This window comes from Mirounga angustirostris, unplaced genomic scaffold (assembly GCF_029215605.1).
Source record: "Mirounga angustirostris isolate CCGP_5_RB_7025 unplaced genomic scaffold, mMirAng1.0.hap1 SCAF_10, whole genome shotgun sequence".
Taxonomy (NCBI): Eukaryota; Metazoa; Chordata; class Mammalia; order Carnivora; family Phocidae; genus Mirounga; species Mirounga angustirostris.
The window spans coordinates 119,811,639-119,838,940 of NW_026991718.1; the positions used below are offsets into that span (position 1 = coordinate 119,811,639).

At 39.4% G+C, this 27,302-nt stretch overlaps 1 protein-coding gene across 1 annotated transcript in view; it reads left to right on the forward strand.

The window, feature by feature from the left end:
• The window catches only part of TOP1 (DNA topoisomerase I), an 89,519-nt gene that overhangs the window by 28,808 nt on the left and 33,409 nt on the right, over positions 1 to 27,302 (forward strand). Inside the window, exons 3-8 of the mRNA XM_045885768.3 lie at positions 2,725 to 2,827; positions 15,692 to 15,815; positions 17,648 to 17,703; positions 20,668 to 20,763; positions 21,747 to 21,822; positions 25,666 to 25,778. Of these exons, the coding sequence (XP_045741724.1) occupies positions 2,725 to 2,827; positions 15,692 to 15,815; positions 17,648 to 17,703; positions 20,668 to 20,763; positions 21,747 to 21,822; positions 25,666 to 25,778 (568 nt within the window). The remainder of the gene's footprint in view (positions 1 to 2,724; positions 2,828 to 15,691; positions 15,816 to 17,647; positions 17,704 to 20,667; positions 20,764 to 21,746; positions 21,823 to 25,665; positions 25,779 to 27,302) is intronic.

A 27,302-nucleotide genomic window follows, 5' to 3' on the forward strand; every position in this document is an offset into this window, starting at 1 on the left:
TTTCTTATAGCTAGGGACATCTCATCAAATTTTTGTTTCGTTAGTGTCTGGCACAGAATAGATGCTTAGTGGATTATGTCAAATGTGACTTTTTTTTGCTGTGAGCCAGGAATGGGATGAGTACATACACTGCGTATACATTTTTATTAGTTATCTCTTGTTACACAAAGCATGTTACCTCAATGTTTACAGCTTAAAACAACACACACTTGTTTTCTAATATAGTTTCTGTGAGCCAGGTATCCAGGAGAAGCTTCGCTGCGTGGTTTTGGCTCAGGGTCTTTCTGTTATGAGATTGCATTTGTCTGAAGACTTACCTGAAACTGGAGGACCTACTTCCAAGATGATTTACTCACATGGCAGTTTCTCACCACATGGGCCTCTCCATTAGGGCTGCTTGAGCGTGGCACCTAACAGTATGGCACCTGGCTTCCCCCAGACCAAGGAGAAAGATCCAGTGCCTTTTATGACCTGGTGGCAGAAGTCACATACTGACATTTCCATCTTACCCTATTTTTTAGGAATGAGTTTCTAAGTCTAGCCTGTACTCAAGAAAATTAGGCCATACCCCTTGAACAGAGGAATATCAAAGAATCTGTTGGACTGTTAGACAAATTTTAAAACCATCACACATGTGTTGGGTACATAAACTTCCAGTTGATTCATATTCAACATTGGGGTGACCTGACCTCAGTGAGCCACGTTTTTAATAGGCTCTTGGAATACTTCTGATAACACAATAAAATTTGAGAGTCACTAACATAAATGCATGGGGAGAGATACCATGTTCATGGATCAAAAGACACAGCAATGTTTTGATGTCATTTTTCTCCAAATTGTCCTATGAACACAAACTTGCCAGCTGGCTTTTCTTCTTCTTCTTTTTGGAAATTGGCAAACTGATGCAGAAGACATAGAATAGCCAAAACAGTTTTGAAAAAGAACAAGACTAAAGTACTTTCATAACCTGATTTCAAAACTTACTGTTAAAAAAAATTACCGTGAAACTACAGTAATCAAAATAGTGTGTGTTTGTGTAAGGATAGAATAGAGTCCAGAAATAGACTTGCGATTATATGGCTACTTCATTTTCAGTAAATAGGCCAAAGCAATTCAGTGTGGGAAAGGGCTATCTTTTCAAAAAATGGTACTACAACTGGACATCTTTATAAATTAAAAAATGTACCCTATCCTTTACTTCTGTGAAACTCACAATATTTTTTGTGAAAAAAATTCACGATACATATATCTAACAAAAAAATTGTAATCTACAGTGTATAAAGAACTCTTACAAAACTCAGTAATAAGAATACAAATATTTTTGGGGCGCCTGGGTGGCTCAGTTGGTTAAGCGACTGCCTTCGGCTCAGGTCATGATCCTGGAGTCCCTGGATCGAGTCTTGCATCGGGCTCCCTGCTCGGCAGGAAGTCTGCTTCTCCCTCTGACCCTCCCCCATCTCGTGCTCTCTCTCTCTGTCTTATTCTCTCTCTCAAATAAATAAATAAAATCTTAAAAAAAAAAAAGAATACAAATATTTTTAAAATGAGCAAAAGATTCGAAGAGATACTTGACCAAAGAAGATAACATGAGTGGCCAATAAGCAAATGAAGAGATGCCCATTACTTAATTAGGAAACTGGATTAAAACAGTGAGATACCACTATATACTTGCTAGAATGGCTGAAATTAAAGATCGATAATAACTAGATGTAAGAGACTTTATAACAGTTGGAACTCTAATGCATTTTGGTGGGAATGTATAATAGTACAACCACTTTGGAAAAGAGTTTGGCAATTTTGTATAAAGTTTAAGTTATACTTACCAGATGACCCAGTGATTTCATTACTAAGTATGTACCCAAAAGAAATGAAAACATGTACTACACAAAGACTTGTATATGAATGTTCATAGCAGATTTATGCATAATAACCAATGCCTAGAAACGACTCAAATGTATGTCAACAAGTGAATGGATAAGTAAACTGCAGTATATCCATAACTGTGGGATTCCACTCAGCTGTAAAATCTTAACCAACTACTGTTACATCCAGCAGCATGGATGAATGTCAAAAATAACATGATAAGAAGTCAGACAGAAGAGTAAATCCTGTATGATTTCATTTATATAAAACTTCAGACATAATCTAATCCGTAGTGCTAGCAAATTATTGGTTGCTTTGGGTGGGGGTGCAAGATTGGGATTGACTGGGGAGGGGCATAAGGGAAACTTTCTTGGATGATGTATCTTTGAAATGTTTTACTGCAATGAATTTTACTGCATAGAAATTATACTTTATTATAGTTGATTTAAAAACATATCTCTTGAAAAAATATCTCGAGGTTTGGATTTTTCCAAAACTTACAGAGATGACCATTTGATCTTGAGAGTCAGTGTTCAAGATTTATCCTTTTGTATCATTTATGATTTAGTGTCAGTAGTACCAGATCTAGGGAGAAGAATGCCAAACTGTTGCTTCCTTTTACAGTAGAATTAATTCCCCTTTCCTCTTGGTGTTTGCAACACTTGTCTTGAATTTAGAGGCAGGGTAATGGGATGCCTTGTCTGAGTGGCTTTGTGAAATCTTTCCTTCCAACGGAGTGTGCTGTTATGGCTATCTTGCCATTTGAATCCTGTCATTGTGCTTCTTGACCAGCTTGTCAAGGTAGGTGGGCAGGAGATAGCTTATGACTCCTCTTAACTGACTCATCTTTTATGGTTGCAGATTCTCATAAACACAAAGATAAACACAAAGATCGAGAACACCGGCACAAAGAGCACAAGAAAGACAAGGAGAAGGACCGAGAAAAGTCTAAACATAGCAACAGGTAAGGGTTAAACCAGGAAGTCCCTCATCATTTGGCAGTGGGTTGACTGGCTTGCCCACCTGGAATACACCTTAACTTGAGCCACAGGTAAATAGCATGGATAGCAGAGTAAAGAGAGACTGTATTTGATTCCAGAGTTGCTAAGAGTAACCTTGATCATTCAGGCCTTACTGGGGATGCTATTGTTCAGATCAAGATGTACAAAGCAAGTATGATTTTTTCTTTCAATATGTAGCTCATTAAAAATAAAATTGGGCCGGGAGGCGCCTGGGTGTCTCAGGTGGTTAAGCTTCTACCTTTGGCTCAGATCATGATCTTGGGGTCTTGGGATGGAGACCCACATCGGGCTCCCTCAGCAGGCAGTCTGCTTTTCCCTCTCCCTCTACTCCTCTCCCCACTTGTGCTTGCTCACTCGCTCACTCTCTCAAATAAATAAAATTGTTAAAAAAGATAAAATTTGTTGGGGGGGGGGCACCTGGGTGGCTCAGTTGGTTGAGAGTCTGACATTTGATTTCGACTCAGGTCATGATCTCAGGATTGTGAGATCAAGCCCCAAGTTGGGCTCTGCACTGGGCATGGAGCCCGCTTAAGATTCTCTCTCTACCCCTGCCCCTCACAAAAAATACATACATATAATTTAAAAAAAAAAATTATTTATTTGACAGAGAGGGAACACAAGCAAGGGGAGTGGGAGAGGGAGAAGCAGGCTTCCCTCAGAGCAGGGAGCCTGATGTGGGGCTCGATCCCAGGACCCCGGGATCATGACCTGAGCCGAAGGCAGACGCTTAACGACTGAGCCACCCAGGCGCCCCCATATATATAATTTTTAACTAAGTCAGCTATGGATTGATTGTAACACATGATATCCAGAGAACTTGCCTAAAAAAAGGTGACTGGATTGGCAACTGGGAATATGTATATATATTTTTATTCTTTCTGTACTTTAACGGGTATAAATTAAAACTTCTTAACTTAGGCTTCTGTGGTCTGTGAACCCCCTAAAATCATATGCAAAAGGTTGGTTATATGAGATTTTTCTGGAGAGAGCATTCTTAGTTTCATCAGATTATCAGAAGCATTCAGCTCTCACAGAAGCCAATGACCACCAGTATAAATGAAACTCAGTAGTGCTGCCCTCTGATTCAAGCCTCAGAAAGATGTTTTCTTTTTTGTTTTGCTCCCATTTTTTGGTGTATGAAGCAAGTGGTTAAACCCAAAGACTTAGAGTATCTTTGGATATGGGACCCCTTGTTGAAAATAAGGACTTATGCTTCCGTTTTGAGTTAAAGGCAGTTGTTGGGGAGAATGCTATCTGATATTCCCACAGTGGCCTAAGTTTTGTTAAAGGGGAATGTAAAGATCAGTAGTGCATTGGAACAAGTGCCTCCAGCCTACAGTCTCTTAGAACTGCTTCATTAGCTTGGCTTATTGTCTACAGACAAGTTAGAAGTGAGAATTGCTTTCTAATCTGTTCTTTTTATGAACCATTAAAAATTTTAAGATATTTCTAATGAATTCTTTTTATGAATAAGTCTTTATGAATCATTAAAATAACCAGATTTTCTCTAGTAGGGACATTACTTTATGTATCATCTACCACTCCTATAGTCTTTTTTCCCTCACCACTCACTCGTTTCTTACCACTCGATCATGTAGTTCTCATTTTCATTACTCTGGTGAATTTAATGCCAGTAGTTGAATCCAGCCTCAGTTCACATGTATCTTTTCTTTTCCAGTTTATAGTTGTTCAGCCCATATTAATATCTACCAAAGTAGATTTGAGAGCAAAGAATATTGCCAAGAATAAAGAAGTTCATTTCATAAAGATAAAAAGGAACCAGTTAGGAGGCTTTAACAATTATAAATGGTTATATACTAATATCAGAGCCTTAAAATACATGAAATAAAAACTGATAGAACTACAAAGAGAAATAGACAATTTATATTTATAGTCACATTTTACTGCCTCTTTCTCAATTGATAGTATAAGCAGAGAATCATTACGATGTTGGAAGACTTGAACATCACCAACTAACTTGATTTGATTGAAATTTATAGAATATTCCACTCAACAACAGCAGAATACAGATTTTTGGCACATGGAGCATTTGCCGAGATACTCCACATTCTGGGCCCAGCCCTCTTTCTTAAAACCACTTCCCTTGCCTTTCATGCCTCTGTCCTTTTCCACCTTTCTGGCCACCTTTCTCATCTTCTTCCAGTGCACATAGCAGTTCTCAGTCTTTGGCTCTCTCTTTCTGCTACCTCTCTTGCCATATACCCTTCTCTCATATTCCATATCCAGTCTTGTGGAACTACTCAGTTCCTCAAACACAACATGTTTTCTGATACACCCCTACGGCTTTAAACATGCTGTTACTGGTTCTGGAAGACTCTGTTGCCCTCTTAATATCATCTTTTTTGTTGCAGCTTAGACTTTACTTCTTTCAGGTATCCTTTCTGCCCATCTCCTCATATTGAGTGCCACTCCTGTGTGTTCTCTGGCACCTTGAATATATTCTTATCGTACTAATTGCCAAGGTGCATTGGTGTTGTGATTGTCTCTTTACTTTCTGTAGTCCCCATTAGACTCTTAAGGTCTCTGAGAGCAGAGTTGAAGTCTGTTTCATTCGTTTTACGTTCTCAAGGCTTAGTGTAGTATCTGGCAGATAGCTGGCACTTAATCTATGTATATTAAATCAGTGACTGGATGACCTGTGGGCACACCAATTACCATCTCTCTTCTTTTCACATAGTCTTAATCTTAACAACAGGATTGTTACCCCTGGCCATCCCATTTTTCAAACAAGTTTTTACTGTGTTTTTGGTAAAAATATACATAACGTGTTTTGCCGGGGGTTTTGTTGTTTTGTTTGTTTTGTTTTGCCGTTTTGAAGTGGCATTAAGTGTATTCACAGTATTGTACAGCCATCACCACTGTCCATCTCAAGAAATTTTTCATCATTCCAAATAGTCTCCAAACCCATTAAACAATACCTTCCCATTCTCCTTCCACTCCCCACCCTTGGCACCTTCAGTCTACTTTCTGTCTCTATGAATTTACCTATCCTAGTACCTCATATAAGTGGAATCACAAAATACTCATCCCTTTTGTGTCTGGCTTATTTCCCTTAATCTAGTGTTTTCAAGGTTTTATCCATGTTGTCCCATATAAGGATTCCATTCCTCTTTTATGGCTGAATAATACTCCCATTGTGTGTCTACACCACATTTAAAAAATCTCTTCCCATGTTGACAGATGTGTGGGTTGTTTCCATCTTTTGGCTATCACGAATAACACTGCTGTGAACATGGGTATACAAGTATTTGTTTGAGTCCCTGCTTTCAGTTCTTTGGGTAAATACTTAGGAGTAGAATTGCTGGATCATGTCAAACAAGTATTTTTATTCCGCCTGCCATGTTTATCCTGTGCTGGTTGATGTGAAGTACCAAAAAAATGAGGTAATCTTTGACCATGAAGAACTTCATCACCTGAGGAAAATGCTTATAAAGAAATGCTAATTTCTTGGAACACTACATCAAAAACTAATTATGTAATGTATAGTGATTAACATAACAAAAAAAATTTTTTAAGGCAACTAAACTTTATGGTATGCAAATTTTACCTCAAAAAAAAAAAAAAGAAATGCTAATTTCTATGTTATCATGAATCTGTCCAAAAAAACTTTAAAAAAAATAAAGGTTAATATTTAAAACAGACTTTAAAGATCCCTTTTTCTCTGGCACATCTGATTTCACCAACCAAAATTGTGGGAGAAAAGATTAGGTAGAAGTGGTGTAAAAGGCTTTGGGACATCATTTTGACCCTGCTGTGTTTTACCAAAATCTCCTTTTTAAAAATAAAGGATATGTTTTGGTGTCATTTTTCTTGGAAAGTCCATTGTAGCTTAATGGCCTTTGTCTAGAAGAAAGCCTCATCCTGGCTCATCAGCTTAGGTTCCACATGACTTTGGTTAGGTTGCCTAACCTTTCTCAACTCCTCTTTTCAGTTCCTGCATATTAATACACGCTTCAGAGGGGATTTAGGGGAGTCAGTAAGTATAAAAGCTCTTTAACTGTGAACTGTTTCATAAATATGAGGAGGTGGTATTTTGTACCTCTGTCAAGCATACTTTTCCAAGATTATAGCATAGGCAAATTCAGGAATTTGTTCTAACACAATTTTGTGCCTTTTAATATTTTCTTCATTTCTAATCAAAATACTCCAGAAATAATAGCCTGTTTGCCAAGAGGCATTGGAAAAACCTGGCCTGGGTTGCTGTTTACACATGACTAAGTCTAGCCCTGAATCTCTAATTCACATGTGAGTAAGTTTAAGACAGTTTAACCAGATTATGTGTCGTAAACAGACTTTTTAATACTTCCTCTTTTGACCTCTGTTGACACAGTACTTCTTTGCAACAAAGCAAGTGTATTGGTTATATATCTATATTTCAGTACAGTCCTATACAATATGTTCCTTTTTAAGTGACTTCTGATCTTTCTAGTAGTTCTGGGCTTCTTTTTTTTCCTTCTGTAGCAGATTAAAGAAACTTTGAAGATTGTTAAGTTATCTCTGAGGAGCCCAGTATATTTAAGGTTTAACATGTTCTCTTCAAAAATGCTTAATTTTAGGGGCACCTGGGTAGCTCAGTCGGTTAAGCATCTGCCATTGATTCAGGGCGTGATCCTGGAGTACCAGGAATCAAGTACTGTGTCAGGTTCCCTGCCGGTGGGGGCGGGGGGTGGGGGGGTGGAGAAGTCTACCTCTGCTCCTCCCCCCACTCATACTCTTTCTCTCTCTCTCACTCAAATAAATAAAATCTTTTTTAAAAAAATGCTTCATTTTATTGTAGTATTTGCTAATCAATTTGGCATGATTTTGTTGCTATTATAAGAAAACAGGTTTTATACTAATGTGTTTCTATGTCTTTCCTCCTCTGCTAGATAGAAGCATCAATCATTTCTCATTAGGCTACACTTAGGACCCAAATCCAGGAGGCTTCTTTCTCCCACATAGTCACATGTGCTGCATACTTGGAATGTCAGAGAATGGGACACCAGCCTTTCTGCCGAGACAGAATGGGATATGGACCCATCCCTCAAGAGATCCCATCTTAGTCATATACTTTCTCCTGTATTGTTCTTACTTAAGGTACAAAATAAGGAGAGGGTATTAAAAGATCATTCTGTCTTATCTCTTTGTGTGGTCAGGAGTCTGAGGTGACATACCCGAAGTCACATGGTGGTGTGTTAGCAGAGCAAGGATGAGAGACCAGGGTTTCTGAATCGTTGTTTTTCTCCACTGCATTATTCCTTTTAGTAAAAAGAAAGAAATCTGCCCTAAGGAAGGTTAGTTGTGGAGCTAAACTGTGTAAATGCAAGCATCTCCTTCTCATATGCATGCAGTTAGCAGCTCAGATTATAAAATGCCAGATTCTTTCAGGCACTGCCTCTTTCTCTTTGGGCCCCGAGTCTGGAAGGTTTTGGCAGTAGAAGTACTAATCTCATTAAATTCTGACCCTGTGAAAACCCCATCTCCGAATATTGCCTTTTTGGCCTTATAATATTGCAGGAAGAGTTTATACCAAAGTCAAATAAAAATAATTTCTTCTGTTATTTGTCTCTGACAAAGCTTCTTTCTGTTAGCATTAATATTTAGTACTTCAAGTCTTTGTAAAAAATATATAAATCCTCCCAAAAGAAACCAAAGGAATATTCTTTCTAGATGCTAAGGAATCACTGGGCTGGGGTTGTAGGATCTCACCAGATACTTTCCTTGAAAAGTTGCATTCTTCGCTATAAATTATCTTCAATGCTAGAACTTATATAAACAACACTATTAAAAGCAATTGTGGTGGGGGTTGGTTTTAGAAATAAAGGACTTCATGGGGTGCCTGGGTGGCTCAGTTGTTGGGCATCTGCCTTCCGGTCAGGTCATGGTCCTGGGGTGTTGGGATCGAGCCCCGCGTTGGGCTCTCTGCTCCGCGGGAAATCTGCTTCTCCCTCTCCTACTCCCCCTGCTTGTATTCCCTCTCTCGCTGTCTCTCTCTCTCTGTCAAAAAATAAATTAAAAAAAAAGAATCTTTAGAAATAAAGGACTTCGTATGTGAAAAACAAGATTCTTCCTGGTAGATTTTTTTCCCCCCTCCTGCTAGTTTTTGACTGTGTGTCTCTTGCCAGTCGTAAGCCTGGCACTCAGGCTGGAGTGACAAATGTGTGGAAAGCCAGGGAAGACAGAAAAGCACTGCTGTGAGATAGTAAGGGAAGTGCTTTTCCAGCCATGTTGGCAGTGCTAATCTGTACTGTCAATGAGAGAAACATCTGAGGATAAGGATGCTTTTGGTTTCTGCTTTCCCTTCAGTTCCAAATTCTACCTGAATTAGAATTGAGAGAATGTAGGATCCTAGGAAAATGCACTGGAGTTAAGCAACCAGTTCTCAGGGGAAGTTTTTCTTAACAGAATCAAATTTAAAAGACATTTTTGCTCCCTTATTTGTGAACTATTTGCCAGAGCCCTTCATTTATCTGCACATTCCCATATTTTACCGTGTCTGGGGGGAGAAATGGACATTTAACCTGAGCAGGTAGAGAAGTTGGGTAGTTTAGAAAGGAGGAAACTGAAGTACCATCACCATTCACGTGGGATTCTGTGACACAGTGAAAAGCACACAAAAATAGAAGTCGAGAGGCCAGGTTCTACCATTTACTGTGTCCTACATCTTACTAGTTGTGTGTCTTATTAACTTCTGGGTCTTATTTCCCATTTTGGTCAAGTGTTGATAGCAGTATCGGTCTGGCCAAGCTTTTAAGTTTGTTGGGGAGAGTTCAGTGGAGTTCTGCAGATGAAAGCTCTTTGGAAACGGTAACATACTAAATAATTGAAATGATGGTGGTGGTGATTAGCATAAATCCTGGTAGCGTATCATTCAGATAAATTAGAGCTGTCGATTTTGGTAATCTTTGAATCTAATTTAGTATTTATCGATAACATCCAATTTGGAGCCCTAGTTTTCAATTCTATCTAGCTGCATTATAATGAACTATAATTTTTTTTTTTAAGAGTTCATGGTAGAAAGGGTATTTAAGCTAGCCACTGAAAGATGGTTAAGATCGTGACAAGGGAAGGTGATGGCTAGAAAGATGGCATTTCCAGACAGTGAGAAAAGCATTATGAAAACATGGACACTCTGTGATGTACTTTGCTCTGGGAAGAATCCAGTTAGGTGGACCCTGGGTTAACAGAAGGTGGGATAGAAAATGGGGCCCAAGAGGCAAAACTATTAAATGTTATTTCACAAAGTTGGGACTTGAATCTGAAGGGAGCAAGAAGTCATTGAAAATAATTGAGAAAGGGAGATAGAGGACTTAGCCACCAACTGCATGAGGGGTCTCTAAATAATTTCTGAAATTCCATTCCACTACAAGTTTTCATAATTCTTGTGATTTTATTTAGTAACCTGTAATGGTGATGTGCATTAGGAGATCTTCATTTTTTAGAATCTTTGAGGAACTGACTGCTGCATTCTTTTCCCGGAGACAACCTTTGAATTTGCTTAGAATTTTTAATTTAGCAAATGTTATTTAAGCCATAATTGCCTGCTTTCCTTGAAGGGGCCATGAGTCTCTCCTTCCTCCACAGCTTGGAATCTCTTCAAGGCTCTTGCATAGGAATCCCGTGTGATTCCATTGGTTTGCATGCTGCTGGGCTCTGCTGCCCTGAGGAGCGGGCTGGTAGCAGGATGAGTTTATTCTCTTAGCCATTAGCGGCTAAGTCTTATTCTCAGAAGATAGAAAGCCTCCTTCTCTCTCTGGCAGTGTTTCTTTTTTGTTTTGTTGAGAAGTTATGTAACAGAATGGTCTAGTGCATGATTCTGGAGCTAGGTTGCCTGAGTTTAAATCCTTGTTACCTCTCATTAGAGGTGTTTTCTTGGATGAGGTACTTAACCTTTCTGTGTCTCAATTTCCACATCTGTAAAATGGACATACTAATACCTCAGTTTTGTTAATGAGGATTTAAACTGTTAAGAAGAGTGTGTGGCACTTAATGCTATTCAAATATCTGTTAAATATTTTTATTGGTGATAGAGGACAGACTGTTTTTGTTTTCTTTAATAGATTTAAATGGTATCCCACAGCCAGTATCTAGCTTCCCAGAATATCAGACACAGGTTTGTTGTTGTTGTTTTTCCACTTAAAAGGGTAGCAAGTGCCTTCCTGGGCCAAAGAAAAATATTTTTTCCTCCTAGCTTCCTACTGCCATTTCCCTACTTCTACACTTCTGCCTCAGTGTCTTACAGGAACCCTGGTCAGCCTTCTTTGCTCAGCCTCAGCAGAAGTCATAGACTTTCACTATCACTTTAAAAATAGTGTAGGTTACCTTTTTCCTTGGTGGAATTTAGCTGATTGAAGCATAAGACAGGCATGAACACTCTGGAGATGTGGCTTTGAATCTTTCCATTTGTTCTCTTTGGCATTGACTTTTGCTTGTCCAGGCTCTGCTAGTGTGGTGGATCTTATTCCCAGACAGACACGAGCCCTGAGCCAAGGAGTCAGCTTCTGAATCTGGCCAATAATTGGTATTTTCTCTCCCAGAGTTCTAACAATGAACGTATTTCATCCAAAAATGTGACCATTACAGAGGTTCTAGGAATGCTAGCTATTATCTGTATTTTGGCCTTCAGTGTATCCCAGACTACACTCATTCTTAAAATGTATTTCTTTTCTTTTTCTTTTAAGATTTTATTTATTTGAGAGAGACAGAGAGAGAGCATGAGTGGAGGGGGGGAGAGGGAGAAGCCGACTCCCCGCTAAGCAGGGAGCCTGATGCAGGGCTTGATCCCAGGACCCTGGGATCATACCTGAGCTGAAGGCAGATGCTTAACCGGCTGAGCCACCCAGGCACCCCAAAGTGTATTTTTCCTTCAGATATTTGGGTTTCTTGCTGTGGTCAGTAGTAAGCCTTTCTTCTGGTTTGTTGTTCTTCTGTAGCCCCACTGAAGCTTTTCTAGTGCTTCAGTCATCTCTGCACTACTTCTGAACTGGCCATTATTGTAGCCTTCAGTTCTGCTGAAGCTTATTTTGTGACTTTGACATATTGTGTCTATTATGTATGGAAAAGTGGCAGGATCAGTGTAAAGAAGAGGGTAACATCTCTTAAAACAGTTAGCATATGAACTCCTTTTCTACATTGGTCAGACTTTCTGTCAACTCATTATCAGTGGAAAAGATGCTGCTCTTTAAGCCACCATGAAAGTCAAACTAGTTTTAAGCCTTTTGGAAAAAGAGGTACATGTTAGGAAATCCTGAATGATGATGAGTCAGTCTAACTGATCCCAGATTGACTCTGTTTTCTACCACTGGCCAAATCCTGCCTCTGACCTTCCATGGCGCACAGCCTTAGACATGCTTCTGTATCACAGGACTTTGTCCCCCAAATGCATTTGCTACTTAACTTCAGGTAGATTTCCTAGGAAAGACTGACACTGGGTCTTGCTCTTTGCCAGCCCTCCTGCCGAATGAGGGGGTAGGACTCCCAGTACTCTGTGCTCTATTTCTGGAGGCAGGAACAGGAACGCATTTGACAAGTAGACTTGTTAGTATTGTGTTCAGGACTCCATAAATACAAATTTTTAAGTCTACAATGGGATGCCTTGTACCACAAGATGTCCTCAGTCCTGAATCATCTGAGCTCGCTTAGTATATAAAAACCCATCCCAGCTCTCTTCTATCTAAACCGTTGGGAATAGAGGAGAGTGATTTCCTTTGGAAGGGCACGTTGATAGTTCCATCTCATTCTGGTCTTTGATTAATTACGACCTATGACAGGGTTACTACTCTAGCAGGAACTTTGAATTTCCTGAATAGATTTCTCTCTGGTTAGTAGGCAGAGGAAATAATTGACTTTTTTCACTTTCCTGGGGGTGGTCTGGGTACTGTCTCATTGCTTTGTCGTCTGCTGACTTCTTCCCTGATCTCTGTTCAGTATGATAACGAATAGCAAAGCTGAAAACTGGAGGGCCGTGTATACACTTACAGGTAGGTGCCCCAGAAAGCCAGTTGCTAGTGAAGCGGACTAATGTTCTTTCTGGGAATTGCTTTCATTGAGAAAGAGAACAGGGGAAGGTAGAACATAGTGAAAGATCGAGCGTTCCTCAACTTAGATTCCTGAATCAACCGTGTATAGTTTCATGGGAAGACAAAATAAGGAGCAGCTATCCCAAAGGTTTTTACCATTTCAGATATCCAAGATCTCTGTTCTAGAGAGTTTCTACTTGATGGTAAAATAAAGTTTTGACCTTATGTATATCAAATCTCAGACTGGCCATGCATTTGTCTCTAACACCAATCTACTTCAAATGGTAGATATCAATTTCATGGACATGTGATGGTATTGATTTAGCAGAAAGTACTCTGAACTTGGAGATGGAAATACTGAGTTAAATCCAAATCCCAGCTTCCCTTCTTTCTAACATTGTAACTTTGAATTAGACTTTGAATCACTGTTTCTCAGTCAGTCTAAGGGGACAATAAAATCTTCCTCACAGGAGTGTTGTGAGGATTGAATGGAATAATGTATGTGAAAATGCAAGCACAATGCTTTCTTATAAAGTGGGAAATTTTTCTTACTGTGTGGGGAGGTATTTATCCATCAGTATTGTGAATGTAATTGTTCCAAATTGTGTAGATGACCATTAATTCCTCTTACAATTAATGTTTTAAAACAAGAAAACTACAATGCTTGTAAAATGGAATAGTAAGCTCATACACTTTGCTGGTGATAGGATTTCATATGTGTAAGCTATGATCTCATATGTCTAAACTCCTGAAGAATCTGTTGCAGTCTGGCAACTTTGCTGTTTCACCAGTCATTCTGAATCTGGAGAGCTTAATGAGAATTGGGAGTAAGCGTGCTCACAAGGTTGGGAGTCATTGTACAAAGTACAGGATAATTTTTTGGTAAAACATTGCATTTTGGTAAAAACAGATTCTGAGAACACACTGGGTGGAGAGTGACATCATAATTGTGCTGAGAACAAGAAGCCTGGTAGGAAACTTGGTGACCATGTGCCTCCATGTACGCTGGAACTAGGTGCAGCCCTCATGAGTTAAAAGGAAAAGTTTGCTCATGGAGAAACTTGTTGTTTCATTGTGTGGCACATCTAAATAAAAACCCAATGAGAGCAACATAGAGGGAGGAGTATATAAACAAGAGAAAGTGGGCATTGTTTTCTTTCAGTCTGACAGTTCCTGGATCTTCCTAAACCTGTAGTCTGGTTTCTTCTAGTCCCCTTGTCCTCCTGCTTCTGCTTATTATTACCCAAATGCCTGTCCTGAGTTGAGGCTCTTTTCGTGCTGTGCTCAGAGATGTGTGTGACAGCAGATGCTTTTCTGATCTAGGTTCTATGGCTCTCACCTAACTGGTTGCCGTCATTTGTTTCTCCCTTTTTGGCTTTTGATGTACCCAGGTGTGCTGGTGAAATCTCTTTAGAACAAACTCCATGGGATAGATATAACCTTAGGAGCTCATTGTTAGTAAAATCTACTTTTTCTGGCCTCAGGGCTAAATGTGACGACAGATGGGAGATGCAGTCTGTGGCGGCGGGAAGGGCAGGAACCGATGCTGACTCTGGGCCTGTGTCTGTGAGCTGGGGTTGCTGCCAGCTCTCCTGTGTCTGGGGCTTGGGGGGGCTCCCCAGTTCACAGCACTTGAATTCAAGTCCCTTTTGTTAACCTGTGGAGTTTATCGGTTGGTGCAGTGAACAAGGTTTCTAAACTGCCTGCCCAGTGCACTGAAGAAAACAGTCCTCCAGTGTTGTGCCACCCTAAACTATAGCTTGTGATTTTTGCTTATTGCCTCTTTAGTCTTTGTCCACAGGCATGTTTTTATATAGTTGCAGTCCCTTAATATATTCCTTTTTCTCCATGCATGGCCATAAACATTGTCCATATATATATATTCATAGGGCTCACAAACTATAGCATAAGAGCTGTGTAATTTGATACATCACAGGTTCCCCCTTTTGTTCCTTACTAAGGTTGTATCTCCTTTCTTGGTGGTTTTTTTTTTGTTCTTGTTTTTTGTTACGGAAAACATCAAAATGAACATCATTTGTAGTGTTATTTTCCAAAGAGAGATTTCCAGGAGCTAGATACTAGGGTATGAGCCTTTTTAATGGCTCTTGCTTTCTAATGTCATATTTAGTTTTCCAGAGGAGCAGTGCCTTTACAGTGCTTACCAGTATGTCCACAAACCCCTTTAAAGGCTTTTAAATGTTTAGCGCAGGACATGTCTTTGCTTTTAGCTAGGTCTTTTCTTACTGTGAAGGAAGGACCAAGCAGGGGTTATAAGCCCTATCTAGAAGTGACTAGCTTTTCCTAGTTAAAGCTAGCAGGAAACATCTACTGTGTTGTTGGGCTGTTCACTGCACAGAGCCACCAAACGCATTTTTTTGTGTGAATTGTTTTTACCTTTTCACATCAGATTTGAATGCTCAGTTTGGAGCTTTCATCGTCATAGTTTTTGCTGGTAGAATGTTGTAGAAACAGTGGGCTTGCTGTATATTCGTAGTCACTTGAAAAAAACACTCCTGGTATGTTTAGAATGACCACGTTTCTCTATTTGGTTCCTTTGCTCCTTCGAAAAAATAAAAACATCAAACAAGATAAAGTCCAGTTGCCAAGAGCCTCCGCTTGAACCTTCTGTCAGGACTGTTTATTTAAAGCATTGTAAGTTTCCATGGTTTCATGTTATCTTAAGCTATCTTGTGAGTTGATCTTGTGAAATAAACCCTGTGGTCCTTACATCTGGGCTAACTCTATGTGTCTTTTTTTCTTTTGTTTTCTTTCTTTTTTTTTTTACAGTGAACATAAAGATTCTGAAAAGAAACACAAAGAGAAGGAGAAAACCAAACACAAAGATGGAAGTTCAGAAAAGCATAAAGACAAACACAAAGACAGAGACAAGGAAAAACGAAAGGAGGAAAAGGTACAGAACTTTCCATTGGGAAGGAAGGGCTGTGGGTTGTACTTTTCATTTTCTTTATCTTTAAAAAAGCAGGTAATGAAAGTACCCTCACTGCACAGTAAGATCCCTTGGCCTTTGAGTGAAAAGGTCTCTGTCAGGAGACTTAAGCATCAGTCACAGTCTTAAAATATGAAAACCAAAGCCCTTTACTACTGAATTTCACAGGACCAGATCTATCCATATCATTATCTTACTTTAAATGGCAAATAGGTAAATTAAGAATGTAGGGTTTTTGGAAATGCCAGTGTTCTTTCATGGGGAAAATTCTGGTTTTGGGAGAAGGCCTAGGGCCATGTTGGCCTTCTGTTGAATGAGGCCCTTCCTGAGTGAAAACTCAGTGATGCTGGTGCTTTTGTGGCTTTTGGTTCCAGCATCACTAGTATAAGCCTTCTCAAAATCTCTGGGTTCATCTGGCTACAAATGAGGGGTATGGTGTATAGACTTTTAAAAAAAAATCATTTTGGGGTGCCTGGGTGGCTCAGTCAGTTAAGCAGCTGCCTTCGGCTCAGGTCATGATGCCAGGATCCTGGGATCGAGCGCCACATCAGGCTCCCTGCTCAGCAGGGGGGCCTGCTGCTCCCTCTCCCTCTGCTGCTCCCCCTGCCTGTGCTCTCCTGCTCTCTATCAAATAAATAAATAAAATCTTTAAAAAAATAAAAAATTAATATAAAAAATCGTTTTGGGGCACATGGCTGGCTCAGTCAGAAGAGCCTATGTGATTCTTGATCTCAGGGTCGTGAGTTTGAGCCCCATGTTGGGTGTGGAGATTGTTTACATAAATAAAAAAACTTTAAAAAATGGGGTTTTTTTTGTTTTTTGTTTGTTTGTTTTAAAGATTTTATTTATTTGAGAGAGAGCACATGAGAGGAGGGAGGGTCAGAGGGAGAAGCAGACCCCCTGCTGAGCAAGGAGCCCGATATGGGACTTGATCCCAGGACTCCAGGATCATGACCTGAGCCGAAGGCAGTCGCTTAACCAACTGAGCCACCCAGGCGCCCTTAAAAAAATGTTTTTATTTTAGTTTTTGAGAAAGTAATTTTGGTACTTGGTAAATTCAGGCAATATGAAATAGAGAATGTAATAAAAATTACACCTTCCTTGGGGTGCCTGGGTGGCTCAGTCAGTTAAGCATCTGACTCTTGATCTCAGCTCGGGTCTTGATCTCAGGGTCAGGAGTTAAAAAAGAAAAGAAAATTACACCTTCCTTTCACCCCTTGCTCATTGCCCTTTATCTTTCTCTTTCTGGAGGCAGCCACTATATCCACTATTTTTTTGTATTCTTCCAGAGATACCGTATTTGTGTGTGCACGTGTGTGAGTGCATGTGCATATATATGTGTTTGTATCCTTTTGTATGTCTGAAGAGTTTTGAAAGACCATGTGTGTCTGGGAAAGGAGAGGGGGAATGTGAATATACTTTGCCTAAATCAGAGAAGGCAGGAAACAGACTATTCCATTTTGTTTTTTATTTTCTCTGCACTGCCAAGGGCAAATACTTGAGAGAGAGAGTATATTTATTGAGGGAGGGGGACCTGCCATCATTTAAAGGTAAAAAGCTGCCATTTTGAGGGGAAACATTTCTCAGTAAATTGGATAATTCACCCTGAAGAACTGTAAAAAACGAGTCTTAGGAAAATGTCAAGACCTTTGCTTCCCCTGCTCAGTTTTGCTAATAGTAAGAGTGAGTCTGCGATCAAGATGCTCCAACAATTGAAGCCAAATGTTCTCAAATAAGAGAAAGGCTTTTTCAGATTTAGTCCCTTCAAGGTACTAATCAGTTACTATTCTTTTCAGGTTAGAGCCTCTGGGGATGCAAAAATAAAAAAGGAGAAGGAAAATGGCTTCTCTAGGTAAGACTCTACTGCTGCCGGGCTGCTCTTCCTCTCGGCCAGCTGTGCGTGTGGTCGTGTCACCTGAACTTACCCAGAATGTCCTGACCAGGCCCCCACTGGGTTTCCAGGGAGCTTGGCAGTGAGAGGACTTGGTCTAAGCTAATTTGAGCATCTCTGAAGTGTCATTTAGTGAAACTGACCAGTACGTTTTCCAGAAGGCTATTTTGAGTGGGGAAGAAATTTCTAAAAATTCAGATACAATTTACATACCAGAAATTTCACCCTTTAAAAGTGTATAGTTTATTGCTTTTTAGTGAATTCACAAGGTTGTACAACCTCCCCTACCCCACTATCTTAATTTCAGAACATTTTCATCTCCCCCAAAAGAAACATCATACTCAGTCAGTAGTAAGTATGGAGTTTACCGGAAAACCCTACTCTGAATTCCTCCTTAGTAATACAGTAGTCTTCCCCCCATTTGCGCCCCCCCCCCAACTTAATCCACAGTTTTGCTTTCTGTGGTTTCATTTAGCCATGGTCAACCACGGTCAGGAAGTAGGTGATGCTCCTGACATTGTCAGAAGGTCAGTAGTAGCCTAATGCTATGCCACAACGCCTGTGTCATTCACCTCACTTCATCTCATCACGTAGGCATTTATCACACATCACAAGAAGAAGGGTGAGTACAGTACAATAAGATATTTTGAGTGAGAAAGAGACCGTGTTCTCATAAATTTTATTACAGTGTATTATAATTGCTCTGTTTTTATTACTATTAATTTCTTGCTGTGCCTGATTTATAAATTAAACTTTACCATAAGTATGTATGTATAGGAGTGATTATGGTGTACATACAGGGTTCAGTACTTCCCATAGTTTCAGGCATTCACTGGAGGTCTTGGAATATATGCCCTCTGGAAAAAGGTGGACTACTGTATTCTGAGGCTCATCTATAGCTATAGAAGCTTAGTTGGTCTGCATTTGAAGGATAAGTGTAGAGTTGAGTAGGAATGCGTTATCTCTTTTCAAGAAGAGGAAAATGCATACAGTCTAGAGGTCAGTTTTTCTGTATTATTTTTGCCATTTTGATTGTTTTCCTCATCTGCCTCAGCTCCCTAAAAAGACCCTCCAGTTTCAAAAAATAAGTTTATGATCATATATTCTCACTTGCTGCATTGAATGACAGAATGGATTTCCTAGGAGTTGTTGGAACAGTTTGCACATTGACTAGAACAAAGTGTTGGGGAGTTTTGCTTCCTTGAAACTCTGAACTTTCAGTTTCATTTGGGAACATTTTTGAAAATTCTGCCATGTTCTCTGAGTCCCTTGACTAGAAGTAGGTGCCCTCTTCAGGCATATTTTGTAATTGTTATAGGAATGTGGAATAATAATTCAAGAAGCATTAGAGCTGAAAACTACCCTAGGTGTTCTGATTTCTTAGATAAAGTGAGTACCGGGTGGCTATTTCCTGCCAAGAGACCACCTAGGACTTTTATAAACTAACACTAAGGTATAAATAGACTCTAGACTTGGTGTGTAGTCCAGGATTCAGTTTCAGACTTTCCATGTTAGAAGATTAGGAACACAGTCTTGTAGGCAGGTCTCTATATTCACTTTGCTGGGCTTCTTGCTAGCTTACATGTTTGTCTTTGTAGACAATCCAAATGCTTTCCTGGGTGGAACACAGTTTTCTGATAAATTGTTTCAGAAGTTCTTCCTTCAGCCCTAGTAACCCTTCCCACATGTTGTTAACTTCACCCATGACAGTACTAGGATCTAGCATTTACTTAACTAGTTGGGTCAGTGGCAATGTTTTTTCCTTTTGGTGCAAAGCGTTTGGAGATACTGGACTCTTGATGCTATGTTAGTGATTTCCATGGTGAGGGGAAGCAGATATAGAGATTGGCATTTGAGGAATGTGCAGAAACAAGGAAGAAAAGCTAATCTCTTTAAACATTCAGATTCTGTGTCAAGCAAAGGGATCCAGTATGCTTGGAGAGTTTGGGGTGTGGTAGCATTGAAACCCCACGAATATCTTGACTGTCCTTGGCAGCTGAATCTGGATGCTTATCCCTTGGACCCTTTAGAGATGGATGATTTCATGTTGGGAGGCATTCTCTGTACTGAGTTACTTAGCTGCATAGGTGCTTCTGGCCATGAACAGTGAGGTTCTGCCTAGATGTGTCAGGCCAGGGAACATCCCAAGGCTGTGGTGATTGCTGGTCTCGTGGGTTCCCCCCCACTTGTTCCTTCCTCTTTCTGGTTCAAAATAGTTGTCTAACAGAACCATCTTTTTATATATTCAGAAGGCAAAAAGTCTTAAAAATAGGGCAAGGCACTCTTCTGTGTATAACCTAAGTGAACCAAGGGAGGAACTTGAACAATGACTGGATTTGGTTTGGAATGGCTTCAGTTTGTTCATGGCCTCTTCTCTCATTTAGCACATTCCCTTCTTTTGTTGTAATGTCAGCTTAGTTATTTTCCCATGTAACTAAGGTTAGTTTCCATTAGAACTTTAAGGTTCTTGGGAAATAAATTTTTATTCCCTTCCTTGTAAAATTATATTTAGCTTTTGGGGTACTAGAATAATCAGTTTGGATCATTCGAGGATTTAGATATATAGTAGATCTCTCCTGCAAGGTGAGGGAACAATTAAGTTTGTTCCTGTTGTGGTTTGGGTCATGCTGACAAAGGCAGCTAAGATGCAGTAGAAAAGAATACTGACTTAGATTAAGGAATCCTGATCCCCGATCTTGATATTGCCTGTTCATCTGTAAAGTGAGGACAGTACTATCTACTTCACAGGGTTGTAGTGAGATACTAAGTGAAAAGAAGTGCTTACAGAAAACTTTAACAATAAGTACAAATACATGTTGTTAATCCTTATCTTAGCTACTTCTCAGTGAGATGATTTATTCCTACTTCAGATTATTTAAAATAATATAGACATTCCCAAACTCATTAGTTTTTTTCCCTCTTTAGTCCACCACGAATTAAAGATGAACCTGAAGATGATGGCTATTTTGCTCCCCCTAAAGAGGATATAAAGCCGTTAAAGAGGCCTCGAGAAGAGGATGAGTGAGTATTTTTTATTTGATTTTTGAAAACAAAAAGGATTTGTTTAAAGAATAAATGGGATCTAGGTCTCTCCATTACACAGAAAAACTGCATTAATTGACTTTAGTCATCTGGAATTTGTGATTAATGGACTGGGCAACTTATTTATCTTTGAATTATGAGATGCAGGGTTTGCTAAGCAAATAAGTAGTGTGAGGCTTAGCTGGAGAATATATATTTTTATTATTTTTTCATATTTAAAAGGTAATGCCTGTTTATTATAGGAATTTCCAATAATACAGAATTCATAAAGAATATTTAAATTATTTAAGTTGCTTTTAATTTATCACCTACCACAGATAATTTTTCACTGTTAAAGCAATTTTTCCTAGGATCTGTGCCTGTCAGTGAATTCTAAGTGATGTTTCTGTATATAGAGATAATAAAATTGCTCTTAAAATAGTTATTTGAGGCTTATGTGTACCTCTTTCTGAGATTCCGTGAGGTTAAGTTCTATTCCTTATGTTCAGTCTTGTATAGCTTATTATGCTTCAGGAATCTACAGAGGATTTGTGGTAGAAAGTGGATGGGAAGGGAGGAGAGAACTACTTGGTGAACTCATTTGTACTCATTTAGAATGCATACAGTATTTCTTTCCTCCCCTTTCCAGCCAGATGTTACCTTGTGGTAGCCATTGTCGCTGGGCATTTGGTTCCCAGACTTTCATCTTCTAGTGGTGTCTGTTTCCAGATAGCCCTCCATTCCCCTTCTCTTCCAGGCCTGTGTGTAGTATAAATTGTTTGTTTTGTTCTGTGTAGGACTGTAACTGTTGGTCCTTGGTCAGGCCTTCTTTCTCCATTCCTGTTCTGACTATAGAATGTCCAGCTAAGAATAGTCATACCTGCATTCGAAGCCTCCAAGAGGAGTTTGGAGGTCCTGATCCTGTTGGTGAGAACTACTGTGTCAAAGTTGTGTTAATTGCATATTCATGTTCCCCTTTGTAGTGCTGATTATAAACCTAAGAAAATTAAAACAGAAGATATCAAGAAAGAGAAGAAACGAAAACTGGAGGAAGAAGAGGTTAGTAAAGAGACTGTGGCCCTTGGAGGCTTGGGTTTGGAGTAGGGAGTTTTCCATAAACAACTTTTGAAGGCAGATGAGTTTTAGGGAATGTATCGGTCTGTGGTAGAGGAAACGCTGAGAAAAACTCGTAGATGTGTAGCGGTGGCCGTGGCCCTGTGAGTTTTAAGATCTCTCTTAGCCTTCCAGGGTGTCTACCCATAGCGCTGCTGCCAGCTGATGTTTTTGGAGAAACTGCACCATCTTCATACATGCAGAGGCAGTGTTAACAAGAACTTCCAGGCTTTCAACCTGGAAAAGTTTCCCCTAAGATTGTTTTTTAGCACTCTCATATTTAACAAAGCTTGCTCATCACTCACTTTGGGTAACTCTGTGTGTTTAAAGGCCTTTAATTGGGTGCCCCTTGGACAGATGAAGAAAGCCAAGCTCTTTACCACAACTCCTCCCAGTCTGACCCCTGCATCTGGTACCTTCCTTCATCTTGTGCCTCTTCTCTAATTGAACTTGTTCCAGCCACACTGGCCTCCTTTGTTTCTTTTCCACACTGGATTCTTTTGTGCTTCAGAGCTTTATGTAGCACATGCTGTTCCCTCTGTCTGGAACACACATGCTCTTCCTCCCTTCTTCTCCTGGCTTATCACCTTCCTTAAAATCTCAGCTCAACTCAAGTACTTATGGTTGTGGTAGATTTAAAAATACAATAATATGGTTCCTTTAGACATTTGGCATTTCTTGTACTAAAGAGTTGTTAGCAAGTGATTCAAGAGAAGGATGTCAGAAATTCACAGGAGTCTTAATCTTGCACTCTCCTAAGAGAAGGGGTTGAGTGAGTTCTTAGCTCTTACGCTGCGTTTGTGGTTAGCCACAGTCATGGGCAAAATGGATTCACAAGTATTAAGTCAGTAGCTTGTCGAAGTATGAGCCGTAAAGATAGTGATAGGGAGCAGTGAGTTTTAAGAGTGTAATCTATTGTAGTAGTAGTAAGAATGATGACAATTAAAATTAAACGTAATAGATGCTTACCATGTGCCAAACACTATTAATGCTTTATATGAATCATTTCATTTAATCTTTACAACAGCCATTAAGAGGTAAACATTGCTACTATCTATTCTCTGCATTTTACAGATGCAGAAACTGAGGTATAGAGAGACTGAGATCATTTGCCTGAAGTAACACAACTCCTAAGTAGTAAAGTCAGGATTTGATCCCATGCAGTCTGATTCCGGAACCAATGCACTAGCTACCATGTTATTCTGTCTCCTGTGTGACTTTGCTGATCCTTTAACTCCACAGGAAGGGAGAAGGGTCTTTAATGAAATCACATTAAGAATATTAAGGAAGGGGTGCCTGAGTGGCTCGGTCAGTTGAGTGTCTGCCTTCAGTTAGGGTCCTGGGATCGAGCCCCATATCAGCCTACCTGCTCAGCGGGGAGCCTGCTTCTCCCTCTCCTTCTGCTGTTCCCCCTGCTTGTGCTCTCTCACTCTCAAATAAATAAATAAAATCTTTAAAAAAATATATTAATGAGTAAGTGAGCCAGAGAGATGATCAGGTCCTAGATTTAGAGAACTGGTTTTTCTGACAACTAGTCTGTTCTTGGCAGTTCAAGTTTATGAGCACCAACTCAAGGAGTTAAGGGTAAAAATGTTGAGTGATTGTGGTAGTCACTCCACTTTTATGTAGATGATCAATACAGACTAGTAGGTAAAGAAATGTAAAACTGTAGCTTTCCATGCTTTTCTATATTGCCTTTAGGCCTTCGTTGCGTTAATGGAAAATAATAACCTTTCTCGGAGTTTGGAAGGAGTTAGTAATAACTATTTTAAACCATTTGGAAAAAAGAACACTTGACTTTTTCTTTTTTTATTGTTCTTTTCAGCAGCCCTCTCCCTGCAGGGGGAAAAAAAATGCAGTCTGAAAGACCTAGAATTAATACACAGTCTTCTTAATGGCTGGGACCCCAGATGGCAGGAGCAGTCCTGAAACCTCGCTCACTGGCTATGGTTTTTTTCATTTCTGGGAATTGTTCTGAAGTTTCTCAGTGACTGATTATCCCATTTTGAGGCTTGAAAACATACAATGTAGCCAGTAGTTTCCTGATGGAACCATCTGTATGCCTGTTCAGAAGCTGTTCAGAGAATGTCTTAACTGAAAAACATTTCCCTTTCCTGTGGTGTGTTTCAGGCAAAATAGTAAACATTATCTGAATTAATATGATCCTCTAGTACTTCTCCCCAAAATACTTATATATTGGTATTCTCCATTCCTATTTTAAAATATGTCTGGTATTGTAGTCTTTCCCTTCCTTCTACCCCAAAGATCATTTGCTTTAAAATCCTCAGTTTATCTTGATTGTTATCCTATCATATAGTCCTAGAATGTTTTATATTCCAGTCATTCCCATGAATCACACTATGATTTTTCTGGTAAACTTGGGCTCTCATCAGGGTCAGTAGCAACTATATGACCTTGAACTATATGACCTTGAACAGGTGTTCAGAGTTTTCCTTAATTATAACTGGATATGTCAAATCAAACTGTCTATAAATTATAAAGGCCTTTCAAGCTCTGTCATTCTGTAATTGATTTTAGGATTACTCAAAACCACTTTTCATGGCTTATAAAACTTGTTGAATAAAAAATGATCTTGGATAGTTAGACAAAGGAAAAAAAATTTTTTTTAAAGATTTTATTTATTTATTTGACACACACACACAGTGAGAGAGGGAACACAAGCAGGATGAGTGGGAGAGGGAGAAGCAGACTTCCCGCTGAGCAGGGAGCCCAATGTGGGGTTCGATCCCAGGACCCTGGGATCATGACCGGAGCCAAAGGCAGACGCTTAACGACTGAGCCACCCAGGTGCCCCGGAAAATATTCTTTAAAAGAGTTTAGATCCTGTGGAGCAGGACCTCCACTTGTTGAATAGCACATTTTTGTCTGGATGTGTGTGTTTTGAGATTTATCTCCTGTGTTACTGAATTATATTTGTTTATATTTGTGCCACAGTGACAGCTCATGTGGGGTCATAGTTCAAAGAAGAGCCATTAAGAAATACTATCATAGGGGGGCACCTGGGTGGCTCAGTCGTTAAGCGTCTGCCTTCGGCTCAGGTCGTGATCCCAGGGTCCTGGGATCGAGCCCCGCATCGGGCTCCCTGCTCGGCGGGAAGCCTGCTTCTCCCTCTCCCACTCCCCCTTCTTGTGTTCCCTCTCTCACCGTGTCTCTCTCTGTCAAATAAATAAATAAAATCTTTAAAAAAAAAAAAAAAGAAATACTATCATAGGAATGGGGAATTATTTTAGTACCTCCTCAACACTTGTTTACTGCTTCCTGACTTTGTGTATGCAAGCAACCAGTGATAGGAAGTATTCCCCCACAGCCCCTCTCAGATTCAATCAGGAATTTCCTTTCAAATTCTATATTATTTAAATACAGGGTCTCCTATTCCCATTATTTGATGGTGTTCGAAGAGGTTTAAAGAGGAGTAGATTTAAAAACAAGTGAGGATAACACACTGGGATTACTTGCTGTAGCAGTGCTTTCCCAAACATTCCTCTGAGGCTAAAAAATATATATAATTTCCCAGGCTCTTGCCATGCAGAATGAGTGTTTTTAACTACTTTCTCAGGTAACCATTTGTCAGGGAGTTTTGGGAAATACGGCCCTAGAGAAAAAGACCAGTAAATTTTCACTCATCTATCAAATTTGAGAGCATTAGATTTTAAGAACCTCTCCAGTTTTAATATTCTGTGATTCCAGTTTTTATTCCTAATGGCCCCTCAAAACTACTACTTAAATGTGGTCAGTACTTAAGTGCTTTCTCACCATGTTTCTTTGTAGGACGGTAAATTGAAAAAACCCAAGAATAAAGAGAAAGAGAAAGATAAAAAAGTTCCTGAGCCAGATAGCAAGAAAAAGAAGCCGAAGAAAGAAGAGGAGCAGAAGTGGAAATGGTAACATCGCAGCACACTGGGTTACAATGTCAGCTCTCGGATTCCACAGCCTAATTAAGCAAGAGTGTTATTCAAATTTAATAGCCTGATCTTTAGAGGAGGTGGGAAGTACTTTAAAAAATCTCTCCAATAACAACATTCTGAAATAAGTTTTCCAGGTGCTAGTGAGAAGGCTAACTAGCTCTAAGCCTATTGGATCTAAAAACTAGGTCCCACCCTGTTGAACAGAATGAACTATGGAAGTGGACTCTGTGTGTGTAGGAATTTGGCATATGAAGAAAGTTGCATTTAAAATGGTAGGGAAAAGATGGATTATTTTAGAAATCATGTTCAGGAAACTGCCTGTTTGTTTAAAAAAATAACCTCCACAAGGAAATCTGGATGAATATTTTAAAATTGTAGAATAATGAAGACCTTTTGAGGCAGGACATATGACCAGAGCCATAGGAAAATATTTACAAAGTTGATATATCAAAATTAAAATGTTGTATGGCAAACAAATTCATGCCATTAAAAAAGGGGGGGGGGATTTTTGCACTACAAAGGGCTAAGATTCTTAATGTGAAAAAAGGTCTTTTAAAAATGAACAGTCTTAGAAAAGTGATCAGTAAACAAAATATGGCCAAAGAAAAATGCTAAGAAAAAAATGAATGATAAATCTTTTTGTGTAATGTCTCTCAGATTAGGAAAACATTAATGAATATCAGGATATCTAGGGTTGTGACTGAGAAAACAAGTGTCCTCACTGGGAGTGAAGATTCAATCTTTATGGAGGAGAATAGCAATAGCAGGTTACTTTTGAGATGTGTGTGTTTAGTGGGAAATTTTATTTTTTATTTAATAAATTTTGGTGTTTGGAATTTTGAAATTAAGTATTTTTAATACTGGTACTTCTTAAAACTTTGTATGATTTAAATTATACGTGATTTGTACTTGTGTTGAAAAGAGTCCAATGATCCAGAGGTGTATTGTTAGACTACTACAGCTTTGAGGTAACCACTATTGATAGTTTGGTATGTAGAGTTCCAGACCCATTTGTATGTAGTTACTCTGTGGCTCTTATAATTTAGAATAGTAATCTCCCCAGCACAGCATGCCTAAGGAAAAGGGAGAGATCAGTGACCAGGGAGGTGTCTGAGAGGAGCAGAGCTGCAATGGCAGAAATGCTCAACACAGCTGTGTAATTGGCATTGTTGATGTGAACACATATGGGGTTAAAATGAAAGTGTGGAAAAGGAAAATCACAGAGCAAAGGAATTCTGGGCCTTTCCAAAGTCAGAATCAGGAAACAAAAGGATACGTGTTTTTATTTTCTTCTCTCTCTTTTTTTTCCATTGTTTTCTTTGGAACTCATCAAAGTTTTTCAGAGATAGAATATTCACCTTTAATAAAACAATTTTTTAGAGTTTTATTTATTTTTAGAGAGGAGGGAGAAAGAGAATCTGAGGCAGGTTCCCCACTGAGTGCGGAGCCTGACAAAAGGCTCCATCTCATGACCCCGAGGTCATAGCCTGAGCTGAAATC